Source organism: Apteryx mantelli, chromosome 2 (assembly GCF_036417845.1).
Source record: "Apteryx mantelli isolate bAptMan1 chromosome 2, bAptMan1.hap1, whole genome shotgun sequence".
Lineage (NCBI taxonomy): Eukaryota > Metazoa > Chordata > Aves > Apterygiformes > Apterygidae > Apteryx > Apteryx mantelli.
Window position 1 is genome coordinate 49,904,731 of NC_089979.1, and position 17,146 is coordinate 49,921,876.

Sequence of the window (17,146 nt, forward strand, 5' to 3'; positions counted from 1 at the left end):
CAAATGGAAAAATATCAGTGAAGTTATTTGAGGCCAGTGTGCTAGGAGCATGCCTTAGAGTGGCGCATTTAGACCTTAAACAAAAAAACATGGCAGATTCAAACAAGTATAGTTCATTTATGTAGCCATAACTCAAAATGGGTAGTAAATTGAAAGAATATTTGCTCTCATCACTACTGGTCACTTCCTGGCCTTATGTTGTATAGACAATTCATCTCTTTTATTTCTGGAATACGGAAACTGTAGACTAAGGCTTCCCATGGAGACTCTGCTGTGGTACTCCACTTTGTAATTAATGCCAAGAAGCTGCATTTTTCCATCCGTGTTTGGACTTGCTATGTGCACATCTTGCATGCGGCTGCTTCTGATTCAGAGCAGAGGAGCGTTGCTGCTGTTTATGGTGCAGTTGTCCTTGCAGGTGAGTCAAAGGAAGGGCTCTGTGGGAATAACCCTGTAGAAGCATGTGTGATGCTTGCCCTTGGCTCTGGTGCCTTTATCTTCATTGGCCATTTCTGGGCTGTTCAAATTAAGATTATATGGGTATGGTGTGTTTCAGAGCCAGACTTCAGACCATCCTTACTACAAGTGACAGACCGACAGCTGACCCTCTCTAGGGTACGCCAGAATGAAGATCATGGCTCCATGTGACTTGCCTCAACAGAGTTAATGTGACTGCGAATTTCAACTGCAGTCACATTCCTCCTCTGGGTGGGGGCAGCCATATGTTCTTAATGTGGACAGAAACCAAGCAGGAACCAAAACCAAAGACAGACTGCTGCAAAGTTTCAGCCCTAATGTCAGTGCAATACAGAGTTTCGGCTGCCTTAAAGCAGTAGCAGTGTATATGTCCTTGGCTTTATTTCTGCGTGGGGTTTGTATGCAAGTGCACATGCCCTAGTTGCTCTCCATGGTCTTCCTGTAGAGGAGCTTTTACCTTACTCTTCTCGTACTAAAAGCCAGATAGTTTTCCTTCAATGGAAAAAAAAAAAAGGGTCAGCCATCCCTCATTTAACACAGAGAGAAAACCTTGATATAGGAAGCTGCCATGGACCATGGTGGAAGTAACTTCTTTTGAGTCAAAGCCCAGAAATCTATTTTGTGGAAGATAGCCACATAAACAGTTGAGCTTAACACTGGACCGTAGTCAGGAAGGCATTTTAACAGATTATGTGACCTTTCCTCTAGACGATCATAATGTAAAGCACCATTGACATAACAGGCAACATGAAAATGGAGACTGCTGGTCCATGGGATTTCAAATGGAAAAGCAGTGGCCCTTGCAGTCAGCGGCGTGAGAGCTGAGGCAGTCCTTACTGTAGGACTGGGAACACATTGTGATGAAGTTTGAGGAAATGCATCTGCTAAGCCAAAATTAACTTATCTTTGCCTGTCTAATTGCAGATGATTAGGAATCTATGATTTGTTCCATTCAGCTGCTTAAGAGAGCAGGGATCCAAAAAAGTCATGAGGTAGTTAGATACAACAGAAAGCTTTTGAAAGCAGTTGAATAGTGAGCTCTAAACCAAAACTGAAACAAACTATTCTTGTTGCTAGATACAGGATGAATGCCAATAGGCATTGAAAATATACATGACATTCCGTTGGAAACCATCCAAAGCACCATATCAATATTGTACTAATGTTAAAATGAAATATGCTGTCTGGCATGCTTCCATTATCTCAAATCTTCCATTCTTAAGGGAACACAGTAACAAATCTTCACCTTCCCTTTCACCAGGTATATAAAATGCAACTTTCTAGAAGAAAATCTGCCTGCTAATTCTGGTAGTGGGCATACTGGCAGTGCTTGTTGAAAGAAAATGCTGTATCATCTGGAAATATTAGTCGATGCTGATAAATGAGAGGGCAGGTGAAACACCAAATTCTAAACTAATTTATATTCTGACATTTCCTTGTCTTAAGTATGATTATATACACAATGTTAGTCAATGCAGAATTTGGCCCAGGCATAGATTTTTAAAACAGAATTGCACCCCCACCTTTTTATGCCCAAAAGAATTAATGAACGAGGGCCTTCAATCCTATTAACACTAATGTTTCTTTGTCAGACCAAGAACATTTTCCTCACCCCTCCACTTTTTTTTTTTTTTTTTATTTCTGCGTTAGATGGAAACTGAATGGTGTATGCTAATCAGCAGAAGATGTTTGGCTACTAGAGCTTTCGTAAATGTTCAGTTTCCCAGGGTCCTTTGAACCTCCCAGGGAACAGTTCTGCACCCTTATTAGAGACTGACAATTAAAGGTTTGTTTTCATATCAAAAGCAATCATGAAAAATTAGCTGGGGAGACCTTGGAATGCTGTGAGAATTTCAGTGTTTTGAGATGGCCAGCTTTTCTTCATTTGGTTCAATCAGTATCAACTTGGGTTTCTTTTTATGTTTCCTACTGCCAGGGCATCGTATGAGTTGGCGTTGTGACAACTGAGGAGGATTATGCAATACCATGAAGATGTGATTAATGCATTGTAGGCCACTGTAATCAAATTCAGTTGCGTAATTACCACAGAGGTGCAAAAGTAAGTTAAAGTAGGTTTTGAAGGTAGTGCTATAAACGTGCAGTTTGTTTTCTGAATTCCATGTTAGAAAAAGGACATAAATGCTATGCACATTTGAAGGAGTTGTGTTGCATCAAGTTCATGGAGATTCTGTGATTAATTTACAGGAGATATTTGGTTCTGTCCTAAAATATTTTAGTCTTTGTGTGCCAAATTACAGGCTTCTTAAAAAAATTTGTATCACACCTTCCCAGTTATGAGTCTGAAAAATAAACCTTAGTGCTTTTGCTCAGGCTCTGGGGCCACTGGAAAGAACTGCAGAAGTTGTTCATGAATGGATGCTCTGGTTTCTTTCCACTCTTCAGAAGCTGCTCTGATAGGTTAGTAGGAAATCAGTAATGAAAGTAGGATGTATCACAACCACATGGGTCTCTTGTGTTTAGGTTTATAAAAATAAAGTCAAAAGCTCTTAGTGTGTCTGTCACAAACTGGAAAAACAAGATTAAATTGATATTAGAATATCAGATTCCCTCCCCAAAGCTGATTTCCTTGTAGTGCCATTCCAACTTGCAGGGAAGCAATTATGGCTGTTGCAGAGCAAGACTGAGCTTTGTCATGAGCTGAATCCCTTGCCCTCTGGGATTGGCGGAGAGGAACCTCGTGAAGTTCAACAAAGGCAAGTGCAGGGTCCTGCACCTGGGGAGGAATAACCCCAGCCACCAGGACAGGTTGGAGGTTGACCTGCTGGAAAGCAGCTCTGCCGAGAAGGACCTGGGAGTGCTGGTGGACACCAGGTTAAGCATGAGGCAGCAATGTGCCCTTGTGGCCAAGAAGGCCAATGGTATCCTGGGGTGCATCAGGAAGAGTGCTGCCAGCAGGTCGAGGGAGGTGATTCTCCCCCTCTACTCAGCCCTGCGGAGGCCACATCTGGAGTCTGCGTCCAGTTCTGGGCTCCCCAGTACAAGAGGGATGTGGCACTACTGGAGCAAGTCCAGCGAAGGGCTACAAAGACGATTAGGGGACTGGAGCATCTCTCTTATGAGGAAAGGCTGAGAGAGCTGGGCCTGTTTAGCTTGGAGAAGAGAAGGCTGAGAGGAGATCTTATCAACGTGTACAAGTATCTGAAGGGAGCGTGTCGAGAGGATGGGACCAGACTCTTTTCAGTGGTGCCCAGCGACAGGACGCAAGGCAATGGGCGCAAACTGAAACACAGACACTTCCATCTGAACATGAGGAAAAACTTTTTCACTGTGAGGGTGACAGAGCACTGGCACAGGTTGCCCAGAGAGGTTGTGGAGTCTCCTTCTCTGGAGATATTCAAAACCCGCCTGGATGTGATGCTGTGCAACGTGCTCTAGGTGCCCCTGCTTGAGCAGGGGAGTTGGACTAGATGACCTCCAGAGGTCCCTTCCAACCTCAGCGATTCTGTGATTCTCCTCATTTTTCTCCTTCTTGTTGGAAATCGTCAGAGACTGGGAGCAGGGAGACAGACACAGGATTTCTGTTCTTCCCCTGCCTTCTCATCATGCCAAAAATATTGATAGGATTATCTGAAGACTTAAGGAACAAAACTTTTAATTCCACAGCCTTCCCCTTATTGATGTTGATGATAATTTTTTTAAGGTATAAATTGGGATTTGATCTTTGGAAAAAAAGAAACCCTTTGTTCCTAGGACTTGCAGCAGTCACGTCACATAAATTGGCAGACCAGTGTGTTTAAAAGGATTTTACACCCTAATTAAATGCAGTAGTACTCTTTTGCCTTTTGAAATGAAACTTTTTTTTTCTTTTGCTATATACTGAAGGATTTTGACAGCATGTTTGTTCACTAATGTATCCAACTACTTGAACATAAGAAACAGTATCAAGCTGTTATTTGTTCTGTTTGTACTCGTATTTCCAATCTGAATCTTTTGTACCTGGTGATCTTAATTATATTTGAGCTGGAAGTAGTTTAACATTCAAAAGAATTACAGCAGATTAATCTGTAAACCTGCACGAATATCACATTCCTTTGTATGGAGGTAAGCAGGACATAGTGTGCTTAATTATGTGGTGTTCTCTGTGTAGGTTGCATGCATAAGACTGAAGAGTCCACGTTGCAGTTCCTCGTGACAGCATCAGTTATGACATGCTCTTGTGTCTTGCATTGGTCAGCTACATTATAAAGCATACATTATTCCTTCAGTAAGGTAATTTTCCATATTATAAGAAGTAAGCAAAAAATTGTAAACCCTGGAAACAGGATGTTGATGCCCTGGAAACAGGAATTAGTGTACTAATTAGTGAATGAAAATACAGAGAAATCTTTTAAAGAATGTTTGTTGTAAATGTTTTTTTTCTTAAGTGGTATAGCTTGAGGTCAGCCCAAGGAGGCCATTTATTTCAACCATCCAAAAACAAATAAAGGTGTTATTTTACATTTTTTGTGGATGGAGAGACATTGCTTTAGAGTTACTTAAAAAGCAAATCACTAAAAATAAATTTGGGGTAGGTTTATTTCTCCAGCTCAGGATTCCAAAGTGGCACCAGTTTAGCCTCAATTAGTGTCAGGAGAACAGAGCCTCGGCCAACAAGTATCTTCGTTTGTACTGGTAAATATGTGTCTTTTGACTAAATGTATCGTTGGTGCATGGTTGTCTATGGTTAAAGCCTTCTGATTTGCTTTTAACGTCAAGTCTGGTCAGATGGCACTATTGAGCTGATTTAGGAACAGTTTGCCAGATGACAGGTAGAAAAAACAATTTTTAATATAGTAGGAAAAATATAGGAGGAGAACAGCCCATTCACATGTAATCTGATTTGTGGAAGGTGTGCCTTTTGGACTACGTGGACTACCTGCTGTGCAGCTTCCATACAAATTTCCAGATGGCAGTAAATCTCCCAATTAGTTTGATGTTCATGCATTCATTCATCTTGCATGAGCTGCCACCACAGTGGCTCTGGAGAAACTGATGTAAAAGTTGAATTTAGTGTGTGTATGTCTATGGGTAATGAAACTTCTGGTACATCCCAAGAATGATGTGGATTTCTTGAGACTAACCCAGGTGTTGCCTGTGGGACTGGCTTGCATGTTCTGAAAATTTTGGTTTTATCTGTGTCAAATTGCCTCATGTTCTTTGAATTTGGAGCTGTGTCTCTAGTGGAACTTCTCCAGTGCTTCTATTGAATGATAGCAGGGTGGCTTAGAAATGACAAGGCACCTAAACAGAAACATCCTTCTCAAAAATGAGGGTGTCATATATAAACTATGAATTAGTGACTAGTTACTGTATGAGTAATCAGGGGATTTAAAAAAAGGCAGGAGAAACAAAGTTGTGGTTAGTTTCAATACCAAAGCCGCCTTCTTCCCAGCCAAAAATTGAAACCCCTTTCAGTGCTGTGTGTTTGCTGTGGAGGGCTATATCCTTTAAGGATGTATATTAAGATATAGCATTCTTGAGCCTTTTAAAATCCTTTTTTGCTTTTAAGCTGAATTCTGGAGGGACGTTTTTATTTGGTAGTTGCTGTTTTCAAAGGAATATCTCTTTCAAACTTCATGATGATCTATTAGCAATGAGAAAGAGGGAAATAAGAGACTACTGCAATTATGCTAAGGAAGAAAAAAGTATTGTTTTGTGTGTTCATGGTTTTTTTCCCACTTTTCTGTAGTTTTTCCCCTTAAAACAAAAGTATGTTATATACCAGTATTTTGCAGGCTTCCTGATGTAATGGTGCCAATGTATTTCCACCTTAATTTGCTGCATCTCTGTTATTATGGACCTTGGCCTCTTCTGAGTGTACTGCTGACTTTGCCAAATTCATTGAGTTGTTCTGTGATGAGGACAAGGATCATGTAGTGAATAAATGGAGAATAAGTAGTCGATTTGCTGGTGACCTTGAATTTGATCTCCTTTCTATCTTTAACTGGCTAGTCAATCTCTGTCCTGTTTAACCCATGTCGTCATTACTGGTATATCATACACTTGGGCAACTGCCTTTTCATTGGTACTGTTATATTTAAATCACCGAAAGAAAGAACTAAGAGTGATACCATAAATTCTTCACATTTTCCTTAACGGTGTCAGCAATGGTCAGAAAGGTCTTTCCCAGTATTTCTGTTCATTTTTATATTTGTCTGAGGTAGAAACTGCAGGTTTGACCGATATTGCAATTTGCATCTTGAGGCATCACTGTAAATACAATGGCATGAAAGGCTACTCTTGCGGAGCTCACTTTTCCCTCTGGGCTGACTTTAGAAACTCATTGATGTCACTTCCTTCCTCAGTCAGCAAGTGAATTTTCACTAATTCTCAAGACCAGCTGTCCATGCTGTCAACAGAAAGTTATTAAAATTCCTTTAAAGTGAATCAAAATAGCCTAAAAACAAATGTACTGGGAAACAGGAAAGCATCAGTATTCAAAGTCCACAAACCTTTGAGCAAAATAGTGTTGATCTAACCAGAGATTTCAAACACCCTGCTTTCTTAGTAACTTGTATATCATTAGAGGATGCTAAAAACACATATTCCTTTAATCTTCTATTGCCAACAATTTATTTGGTTAAAAAGTTAGTTACCAGAATAAGTTCCATCACTCCCAAAGATGAGCTCGGTGAACAAGGGAATACCTTTTGGGAAGTCTCCCCTAAACAATATTTCTGTTTTTTTTTCCTTGGAGCCAAAAAAGCATTATTTTTATATTTAGCAAACAAAAACACAACACAAGCATGCAGGAAATAATTATCATAAGAGACAATCTTATAAGATAGCCTGAAGTAACTATCTTTATCTAGATCATCTATAATGCTTTCCTTGAGAAGAGTATTCTCAGGGACTGGTAGTGAAGATGATTTTTATTTAACTAGTGATATTTTTATGTTAACACTTAAAATCTTTTCACCTGGTTTTAAAAACTGTATCTTATGCCACACAGCAGTACAAAAAAATTCTGTTGAAATGGAGCAACATTGACAGTCCTGAAAGAGGCAGCCACCAGTGCTCTGCAGAAATAGGCTCCCCTGCCAGTTACTAGTGATATTGACAGGTTGTAAACAGAGTCCTATCGTTATTACCCCAAAAAACTCTGATGGATACATGTAGACCTAGCTGGATAGGTAAGTGTGAAATTCCTGACTTTCCCCAATACGTGTGGATGGTCTCCAATAGCAAAGGGAGGGTAATTGAAACCAGCTGCTCTTCTGACAGCTACTGCATGGTAGCAGTTGATGAGGCCAGAGCACTGTCCTTTCGGATCTGAAAGGAAAGAATACGTCTGAGATGTCATTGCTGGTAGGATCCCGGGCAGTTGTAGGAAAAGCAGCATTCTGCCAAGGCTTTGGTTGTATCTTCAGCAGCGCTGAGCACCGCTGCAGAAGGCAGCCAGGAGGAGTGAGCAAGGCCATAATTCAACTCATCACTTCATGCCAGATTGTCAGGGTAGGATTTCTTCTCTGAGCCTGCTGGGGGCTAACTTCAGTCATCACGCGTGCACAAACTTGTATCATCAGTTAACTGCAGAGGCCGCTTTTCTTCTCAGATGTTCAAATCCGGAGCTGGATGCTGCCAGTGTCTCAGTCACATATTCCTGCAGCAGTGCATCTCGCAAAGTTAATTAAGGGGCTTCTTAGTGCATATTTGAAATTCGTTGTCTTCACTTCGAACGTTGTAATGCCTTGTGGGGCACCAGGCTAGTAAAACTGGCTTCCTATCTCAGCCTTCTTTTTATGACATCTTGATTAAGAGGGTTTGTTTTTTCTTTCACCGCTTTAAGTGGATTTCCATTTTGAAGGTTTTTCCAAGTCATTTATACATGTTAAACGCTACTGTTTAATTAGAACTTGTTTGGGTTTTTTTGTTGTTGATTTCACTGTTCTTGTTGCATATGTGTGTGATCGTATTCATTAAAATGTGTACAAACTAATTATTTTTGTTCTCTTTCAGTGTCTGGAGAAGAATTGCAACAACAGATAATTAATCAGGTATTTTGACATTTTCATACTTTTTGTTACTTAATTTTTCATGTAGAAAAATTGTAGCAATTACAAAGAGGAGAACTTCATAGGACAAGCTAAAATTAACTGTATAGGTATGTTAAGGACCATGTATCAGACCACGGCCTGGCTCTGCAGATGTGCTGAATTCACAAGAGTAATCATCCTTTTGATTTAAATATAAGATTTGCCATTTAAGCAATTTAGTACATCTCCTTATTGATGTCTTGAAGGTGAGGATACAGATCAACAATTTGTCCACTGGTATCAAATTTTGTAGCATAGAACTGTGTTTTTGTTGTTTTTTTTTTTAATTAATGGTTTAGTTCTCCTGTTTGCTAGCATTGCTTTTAAAAGCCAGAAAACTATTGGTATGAAATGTGTGCATGCCACACGTAGATTATATCTTTCAATGTTGTTTAGGTTTTATTTCTGCGATGAATTTTCATTGAGGCGTCACTAAACTGTGACATTGCTTGTGGAGGTATTTTCTATCCTGTCTTTATTACTGCATCAATTAGGGGAAATTACTTGAAAAATAACTTTTAAATATTCTTATATTTAGCATTTCAATCTCAGGAAAATAATATAAGGAACTATACTGAAATAAAATTTCCCTTAGCCAAAAAGGGAGGAGGAAAGCCACAGTTTGCTTTTCTGAAATGTATGCTGGTCCTGAATAAAAAGACCTGACTTGTACAGAAGTCACATTCACATTCCTCATTCACAGCTTGTTGTCCTCTTACTGAATGTTGTTATCCAAACGGCATAAAACCAGGTATTTTTAGCATTTGTGAGATTTATTTTGAAAAGTCACTTACAAACAGTTTAATGACTGCTTTTTTTATACCAGTAGCCGTCTTCAGAGTAGCTATTGGTGCAGATGACTACCTTGGTTTTATTTTGTCTTCTCTGTTCATTTACACCCCTAAACCATAAGAAGAAGTGGTGCTAAAGGGGTATAGTTGGGCTTCGTTGTCACATGCACTTCACTGCCTTCTGAGGAAGGAAGGAGGTGACTAGAAACTGTAATGGCCATTTTCAATATAGGTTTGACCACAAAAGGAAACAACTTGAAAGCTGCAGCTAGTAGGAACAGATAAATTTATAGCAGCCCACCAGTGTGAATACCTGACAGCTTTGCATGTCACCACCAGTACAACAGCCCTTATCCTACCTTTGGCAGGCTTTCTTCCAAGTCCTAAGTTCTGGCATTGGGCATCATAATGCCCATTTACCTAACTTCTATTGGTGATCTGATTATCTAGACTGAGGGCTAACCATCCAGGTGATTACCCACCTAAGGCATTTGTGCACAGCCGTGTTTGGGTCGAAAAGCATTTTGCCTGCTGTGGCAGAGCACTGCGCTGATGTTGCTATGTCATTTATGTGCTCTGAGCTGGCATCACTCCTGACCAAATAAGCCCTTTGGTCTGGAAGCTTATGGGAAGCCTGGTCCTGAGATACCTAGTAATAGCCATGGTTTTGTTCTGTCAGAGTTGTTATAACCTTCCTATTATCTTGAATAATTGATGGCTGAACATATTTAGCCCAGAATATACCATTACATCAGGCAAAGAAAAATCTTCATTTTTTCCTAAACAAATGCAGAACTATTCAGAAACTTCATGGACGTTGTGTACTTTTGCTGAGAATTCATGTCCTAAAACAAGCCTAATTAACTTGTATAAATTGCATTTGAAAATTAACTTGAAACGTTTTGTGACAGCACTTTTGGGAGTGCTTATTGTCCAGAAGGGGGGGCAGTTGTATTTTTGAAACACAACTTGAGGCTACTTTGGCAGGGCTGGGGATGGATGATTGGAGACCTAACTCTGCACATTTTCTATATGACAAAATCAGCTCAGTGGAAGACATTGACCTTCTCTGAGGAAGAGCATGTTGTGATAAATAGGACATTTGTCACAATTGCAAAGGATGGATTAGATGCCATACTTTGCATTTCCAGCCTTGGTCCTTCCCTGCATGCCACTGTCTTGCCCTCCTAGAATTGCTCATCTGCTCTGTCTGCAGTTAACTAAGGAATATCTAATTTTACAGTAAATTGCATTGCCTTAATGTGGTGGTGGGTGTACCCAAACAAAGCTGTAAAAAGTTGTTTTGTAGTTCCACTTAAGTCAGTGCACCATCACTGAATTAAACTGCCTGCCAGAAATTTTAGTGGGTGAGAAGTCGTTCTTCAGAAGATAAATGGTGTTACAATTTGACAGGAGCAGGAGTGTGGAGGGGCAAATATCAAGGAATGTCTTGTTGAGAGGTGACTGAAAAAAGGGAGGGGACTGGGAAACAATAAAGCTCCTGTCTTAGTGGTCTCCTGCTAGGTTAAACCCTCACCAACTCTGGGGATTCGTGACACCTTGCATCCTGAAGACCCCTGTTGTTTTCTGTTTGGTTCTTAGTTCCTTCTAAAGTCTAAGCAAAGTTTCATGAAATATGGCATAGATATATCACCGGGGTAATCTGCTTCCAAAAAAATGCCTTGAGTACAGTTATCAGCTTCACTGGCTCATGTTCCATTTGATCTTGAGGCATTTGCTGGCTTTCCTTGGGCACCTTTTTGTTGTTTATATGTGTAAGTATGTGTGTGTGCATGTATGTTTAACTACAGCAGTCTTCTTCCACAGCCTGAGCAGAGTCATCCAGAAATGTTATGCACTCTGCTTTTCAATACCTGCTTTTACTACATTTGTAACTTCAGGGTAAATCCTGGTACCTGTGTACAACCTGATTAGCTGTGGAGGATATTAGCTATTGTGAGGGAAAATGCAAAGAGACAAGAACAAACCTTGCTCTTTAATTGTGTAACAGTCCTGGCTAAAAAGTACATTATAGACTGCCTGTTGAAATGTGTCTGAAGGCAATCCTTTATGTTTCATCTTTACCACTCAGGTTTGTCTGTGTTGTGGTCTTAATGTATATTCCTACATGTGGTTTTGCCCAGTGCCTCCTAGAAGTTCTGCAGGACTATCAAGAATACACATATTTGTAATCTGAATCTGTAGCTCTTTGCGTGACCAGGTTTTGGGGTTAAAATCACATCTGTGTTTGAGCTCAGACTTGAACCTGTCCCCTCTGCAGTGAAATTGCAAGCCAGGTCAGCAGGCTGGCTGCTGGGAGTCCTCCACAATATCTTTCCTGTTGTTTTGTCCCTGAGGAGCTCTTTCTTCAAGGCAAGCTCTCTTGCAGTGGCATAGCCATTTGTTAGAGTCTTTGAACATCTCTGTCAGGGAGCATTTCCCTTTCTGCACATGGGGATGAGCAATGATCATGGATGATTTGTTCATGCTTCAGTATCCATGTGGTGTAACAAACCTACATCAGTATGAGCAAAAACTTTGCAGTTCAGTCCAGATGCCTTGCCTTTCCTTCTGCTCTGCAGTGTTCTATTTCAGTACCCCTGTCCCCTTCCATCCTTTCATGTGATCTAGCTAGGAAAAGCTCCATGTTTGCTGGTTTCCAAGTGCTGCTACCTTGTGCTTAAGTAGTGAAGTGGGCACGTTCCCTGCTTCCATTATCCCACTCCTGTGTTCACATTCCTCAGTGTTACTTTGTTCCCCCCAAATTAGGAGTTTGATAGTCCCCAAAAGAGCAAGTGTATTTAGTCCACTAAACAAACTGAAGTATTATTTCATTTTCCTGTGCTTCATAGAATCACAGAATAGTTGAGGTTGAGAGGGACTTCTGGAGATTGTCTGGCCCAACCCACCTGCTCAAAGCAAGGTCAGCTAGAGCAGATTGCTCAGGATGGTGTCCAGCCAGGTTGTGAATATCTCCACAGACTGAGATTCCACAACCTCTCTAGGCAACCTGTTCCAGTGTTCAATCGCTCTCATGGTAAAAAAGTTTTTTCTTATGTTCAGCTGGAATTTCACGTGTTTCAGTTTGTGCCCATTGCCTCTTGTCCTGTTACAGGGCACCACTGAGAAGAGTCTGACCCTGTCTGCTTTAGCCCATCCCATTAGATATTTATAAACATTGCCAAACAGGTCCCTGAACAGGCCAAAGTCTGCTCTCCTGTTGCCTGAAGTTGTGATCCTGCTTTTTGCCTTGGAGTTCAGGATTCTGCAAGGAGGGACCATCTCATGGTCACTGCAGCCAAGGTTGTGGGCAGCCTTCACATCCTTACCCAATTCTTCCTTGTTTGTAAGTGTGAGGTCCAGCGGAACATGTACCCTTGTCAACTCCTCAATCACCTGTGCTAGGAAGTTGTCATCAGTGCACTCCAGAAACCTCCTGGGTTGCTTGTGCCGTACTAAGCTGCCCTTCCAGCAGGTACCAGGGTGGTTAAAGTCTCCCATGAGGACCAGGGCCTGCAAACTTGAGGCTTCTTCCAGTTTTCTGAAGAAGACCTCATCCACTTCCTGACCAGCAGGTCTGTAGCAGACACCCACTACAATGTTGCCCAGGTTTGTCTGCCCACTAATCCTGACCTGTGAGCTCTCAACTGGCTCATCGTGCATCACTAGGCAGAGCTCCAGGTATCCCTGCTGCTCTCTTGGCTAAGAAAGCTCCCCTTCCTTGCTGTCCCAGCCTGTCCTTCCTAAAGGGCCTGTATCCATCCATGGCAGCACTCCAGCCATGTGAGCTATCCCACTGTGTCTCTGTGATCCCAATGAGATCGTAGCCCTGCAACTGCACACAGATCTCTGTTTCCTCCTGTTTGTTCCCCATGCTGTGTGCATTAGTGGACAGGTACTTCAGGGAGGCCCCTAGTCATGCTGATTTCCCAGAAAAGGTGCGAGAGTTTTTCTCATCGTGCTGTCCCATAGGCACTTCCTTATTTATGTGCATATGCTTGAGGTGGGCTGCTTTCAGCCATGTTTTCTTGATTACAAGGTCCCTCCTGCTCACACCACCCTGCACACTTCTGCAAGCAGCAGAAGTTGCATTTTTTTTTCAGACTCACTTATCATTATGTAGTATCTGATCAGACAGGAAAATCTGGACAGGAAAATGGTTCACATCTCCAGACAGAAATCTAGTCTGTGCACATAACATTTTTTTTCTTCTAAGCTGATCAAGGCTGCTCCTGATACCTTTCTCTATCTCTTAAAGTTTAGATAACGCAGTAGTCCTTCGCTGATGAAATAATATGTAGTACAGAGATGGTGAATCTCAGAAACATGCAGGAGGAAGTATTATTCAAATAAGAACAGCAGACACTTGTATTTGAGAACCTTTTTCAGTATCCCTTTGAAGGAAACAATTTCTGGGGCTGAATAAATAGGAATATATATGCAGTATGTACCAGGATGTTAAGAGAAACATATCTTTGATTTTATGTGGAGTGATTCTTCTTGTGGAAAAACAAAGATTAGTGTAGGCAAGACTGTCTGGATGTTGAGCACAAGTATTAGAAGAATGATATGAGGTATGAGGAATAAAAGGCAAGATGAACCAGGAAGTTGAGTTATGATTCTGACTCTCAGCTTGCCGACTGTCAGTTCTTGCTTTGTAAAATAGCAAGGACTTTTCACCAGTGTTGTACAGAAATTAATAATAACAGTATTCACATAAGGACAGGTAATAACTGCCTACCTTGTTTTGCAGACATGGAAGAATGAAGTGTGAAAGTCAAGTACCTTGCTCAAAGTTACAAAACCAAACTCTGTGGCTCTGGCCCGTGCATCTACTTGTAAACACAATGCAGTTCTCTAATTTTTCCTCCACTTCAAAGAGGGATTGGGGTTGAACGAGTTAGTGTTTGTGTGGCAAACTGAAGATCTGTAGCCCTACTTATAGATTAATGCATGCTGAGGAAATAGCTATACAAAAAACCTGCCACAGAATAAACTAGGATGTTTCCTCTTACCCGTGATAAATGTGAGGTAGTTCCCTTCAGTGAAAATAGGATACGTTACTTTATACTTAACATGAAGAGAGTGTGTGCAATGCATAATTCCTGTTGCAAATTCACAGCCTATCTTGTCCCACAGTAATTCATGAATATGATCAATTCTCAAGTATTACTATTTTTGTAAATTCAAGCACATGAAATTGTCTAAAAGTGTATGCAGGTAGTCAAATTCAGGTGTCCTGCTTATGCTGGAAAATAAGCATGTTTACCTGCAGACAAGATGGAAATGGATTCTGTTTACCAGCAAAAAATCCCTATGGATCTTATGGCAGCCACTAATGTGAGAAATATTGCCATGTGTGCAAAAGTACAGTGTTATATTACAAGCCTCTCTTCTCAAAAGGGATGGTGGATTTTGTGGGGAAGGAGTACAGTTGTTTATTTGTCTTCATTTTTACATCTTTCTGGTTATAAATGCCCTTGGTTCCCTAGGGAAACTTTCTCAGGCACATTGCCTGGCCATCTTCCTGCCAATGCTTCCTCACTAGCATTTGAACCCAGCGCCAATTTTAACCTACTCTGATGAGGAGCTAAGAGGAGAGGTCGAAGATGTGCAGAGCAGCAGCTGGTTAGAGGAGAAAATATTGTCCTCGCTGAGGAAAAGGCAGTCAGTCATATCACAGCTCCGTATCCTTTTCAGGAGAGGGCCAAGAGCTGGCCAGGGGATCTGAATATGGCTGTATGGCCTCTGTGTTGCCCGCTGCTGGGAGATGGGGAAGGACAGGAGCTGGGAGTGCTGGCCAAGGAGACACGGGATAGGGGAAATATGATACAAGCCCCTGCAAAACTAGGCCATCACTTGTTTTGCTGCTTGTAAGAGCAGCTTGTTGAACAGCTTGTTTATAGCTCAATGTTTGCAACTGAAATAATTCCTTTAAAGTAATTGTTGGAAAGGATTTGGTACCCGATTCAAAGACCTTTGCACCTAGAATTGCATTGTTTCCCCTTACAACATGTGCTCTTTGCCCTGGTTGTGAATGCAGGTATCTTAACAGACATCCATGCTCCACATTTGGCTATTCAGAAGGACATCTAAGCACCTATTTAAACAGCTAAGTCTTCGTTGTAGTTCAGGAGAGCAGATTAGGAAGGAAACTGAAAGATTCGATTTCAGTTGAATTTGAAAATTCAACCTAGATCCAGAGCTCTGATAACCTCTGCTCATTTGTCACCTACCAGGATGGGCAGCTGAGCCTGGCAGGCTTGTTCCTCTGCATGTGTGGATGAGCCCTGGTGTTGGCAAGACTGATCCAACCCAGGCCCCTCCTAGGAATCCACAAATGCCCGTATAAGCAGAAAAGCTCACACCTGGCAGATTGCATGAAGCACAGACATGCCAGGCTCTCGTCTTAAAACAGCGTTGGTCTGTCTTTGAAAAGTAAGTCGGTAACTAGAGCAGTCATCCCTGATGTAGGGAAGTCCAGGTTCATTTGCTTCCTCTGTCTAAGGCGATTCAAGCCTACAACCTCCAGAGTTAAATGTCCCAGAGTCTGATCACCCTCCCAGGAGATACATGTTGAACCTGCGCAGGCAGACAGAGTCTCCTATGGTGGGGTGGGTGCTCTAACCACCAGCTGCCAGGACGCCATCTTACTACCTCTGGATAGAGAAATGTTGGTGTATAGCCTCAGGTGTCAGCCCTCGTTTTGGGAAAGAAAACAGATATTGTTTAAAATATGACATGTGCTCAGAAATGCCTGCCTGGCTTGAGTTGTGAACATGCAAGAGTCATTATTTATTTTCCTCTTCATAATATGACTGTTTATATGAAATATCATATAGTTGGAAGTGATGATTTTGAGAATTGCATTTGTCAACAGAGAGAGCTGTTTAGGTTATTTGACTTGCTTCTGTGCTTTAAGTTATGGAAAAATAGGCACCTTAACATTATTTAATGAGCTCAAATATGAGACCAGTATGTAATATATTGAGATTACCTGAAAATCTGTCATCTTCAGATTTAAACTCCCTATATAAATAAAATAAACCTACCAGTCAGCAGAACTGGAGAATCTTTTTTTCTAATATTCTCCTTCATAAAATGAGTATCTTGTGCTTACTTTGAGTCCATTTTGAATTTCACGTTGTTTAAGCTGCTTTACTGTGAGTTCCTATTATTCCATATAGAAATCCGAGTGAGTACTGAGTGAAGATTTCTGGTCACTGACTGCAGTGACTGACTTAGGTTTCATTAATAGAATATGCAAAGGAGAAGGACAGAGCTCAGAATTAAAAACTGTTGGAACATGGTAGATTATTTGTACTGCAAATGAGCAAGGCTGCATAGGAAGGAGGCAAGGGTGAACTTGGCCGGCTGTAAGTGTTCCATGATCGGAAAGTTGCTTTTTTTACTAACAAAGCATTTTAGCAACATATCTCGAGACAAGCACTCTGTGTAAACTGGATGCAGTCTCTATCTAAACACAAGTTGTCTGGGCTGTAGCAGCTCTATACTTATTTAAAAATCTGTGGGTTATGCAGTGAAGAAACCCAGACCCATTAAAATGTTGTCAGAAAGCTAGAGAGGTACCTTCAGCGTTGTGCTATTCAGAAGGCAAATAATCATTACTATTGACCTTGAGACATCTCCAGTAAGCTAGAGATGATGACTATTAGTAATAAGAAGGTGGGGCAGTTATTTTTAATGTCAATACTTTGTCACAGTTGTCTTGGTGAATCTTTAATCTGTCATACAAACTTACATGACCTTGTGAGTTTCCAATAACCATGGCATCTTATTTGGAACTTTTTCTATTGGACTGTGCTTTGATCTTTCTTATCC

General features: G+C 41.1%; 1 protein-coding gene across 1 annotated transcript in view; it reads left to right on the top strand.

Moving 5' to 3' along the window:
- CHST9 (carbohydrate sulfotransferase 9) overlaps positions 1–17,146 on the top strand; it is a 95,163-nt gene that overhangs the window by 66,094 nt on the left and 11,923 nt on the right. The window contains exon 3 of the mRNA XM_013940599.2: positions 8,437–8,474. Coding sequence (XP_013796053.2) covers positions 8,437–8,474 — 38 coding nt within the window. The remainder of the gene's footprint in view (positions 1–8,436; positions 8,475–17,146) is intronic.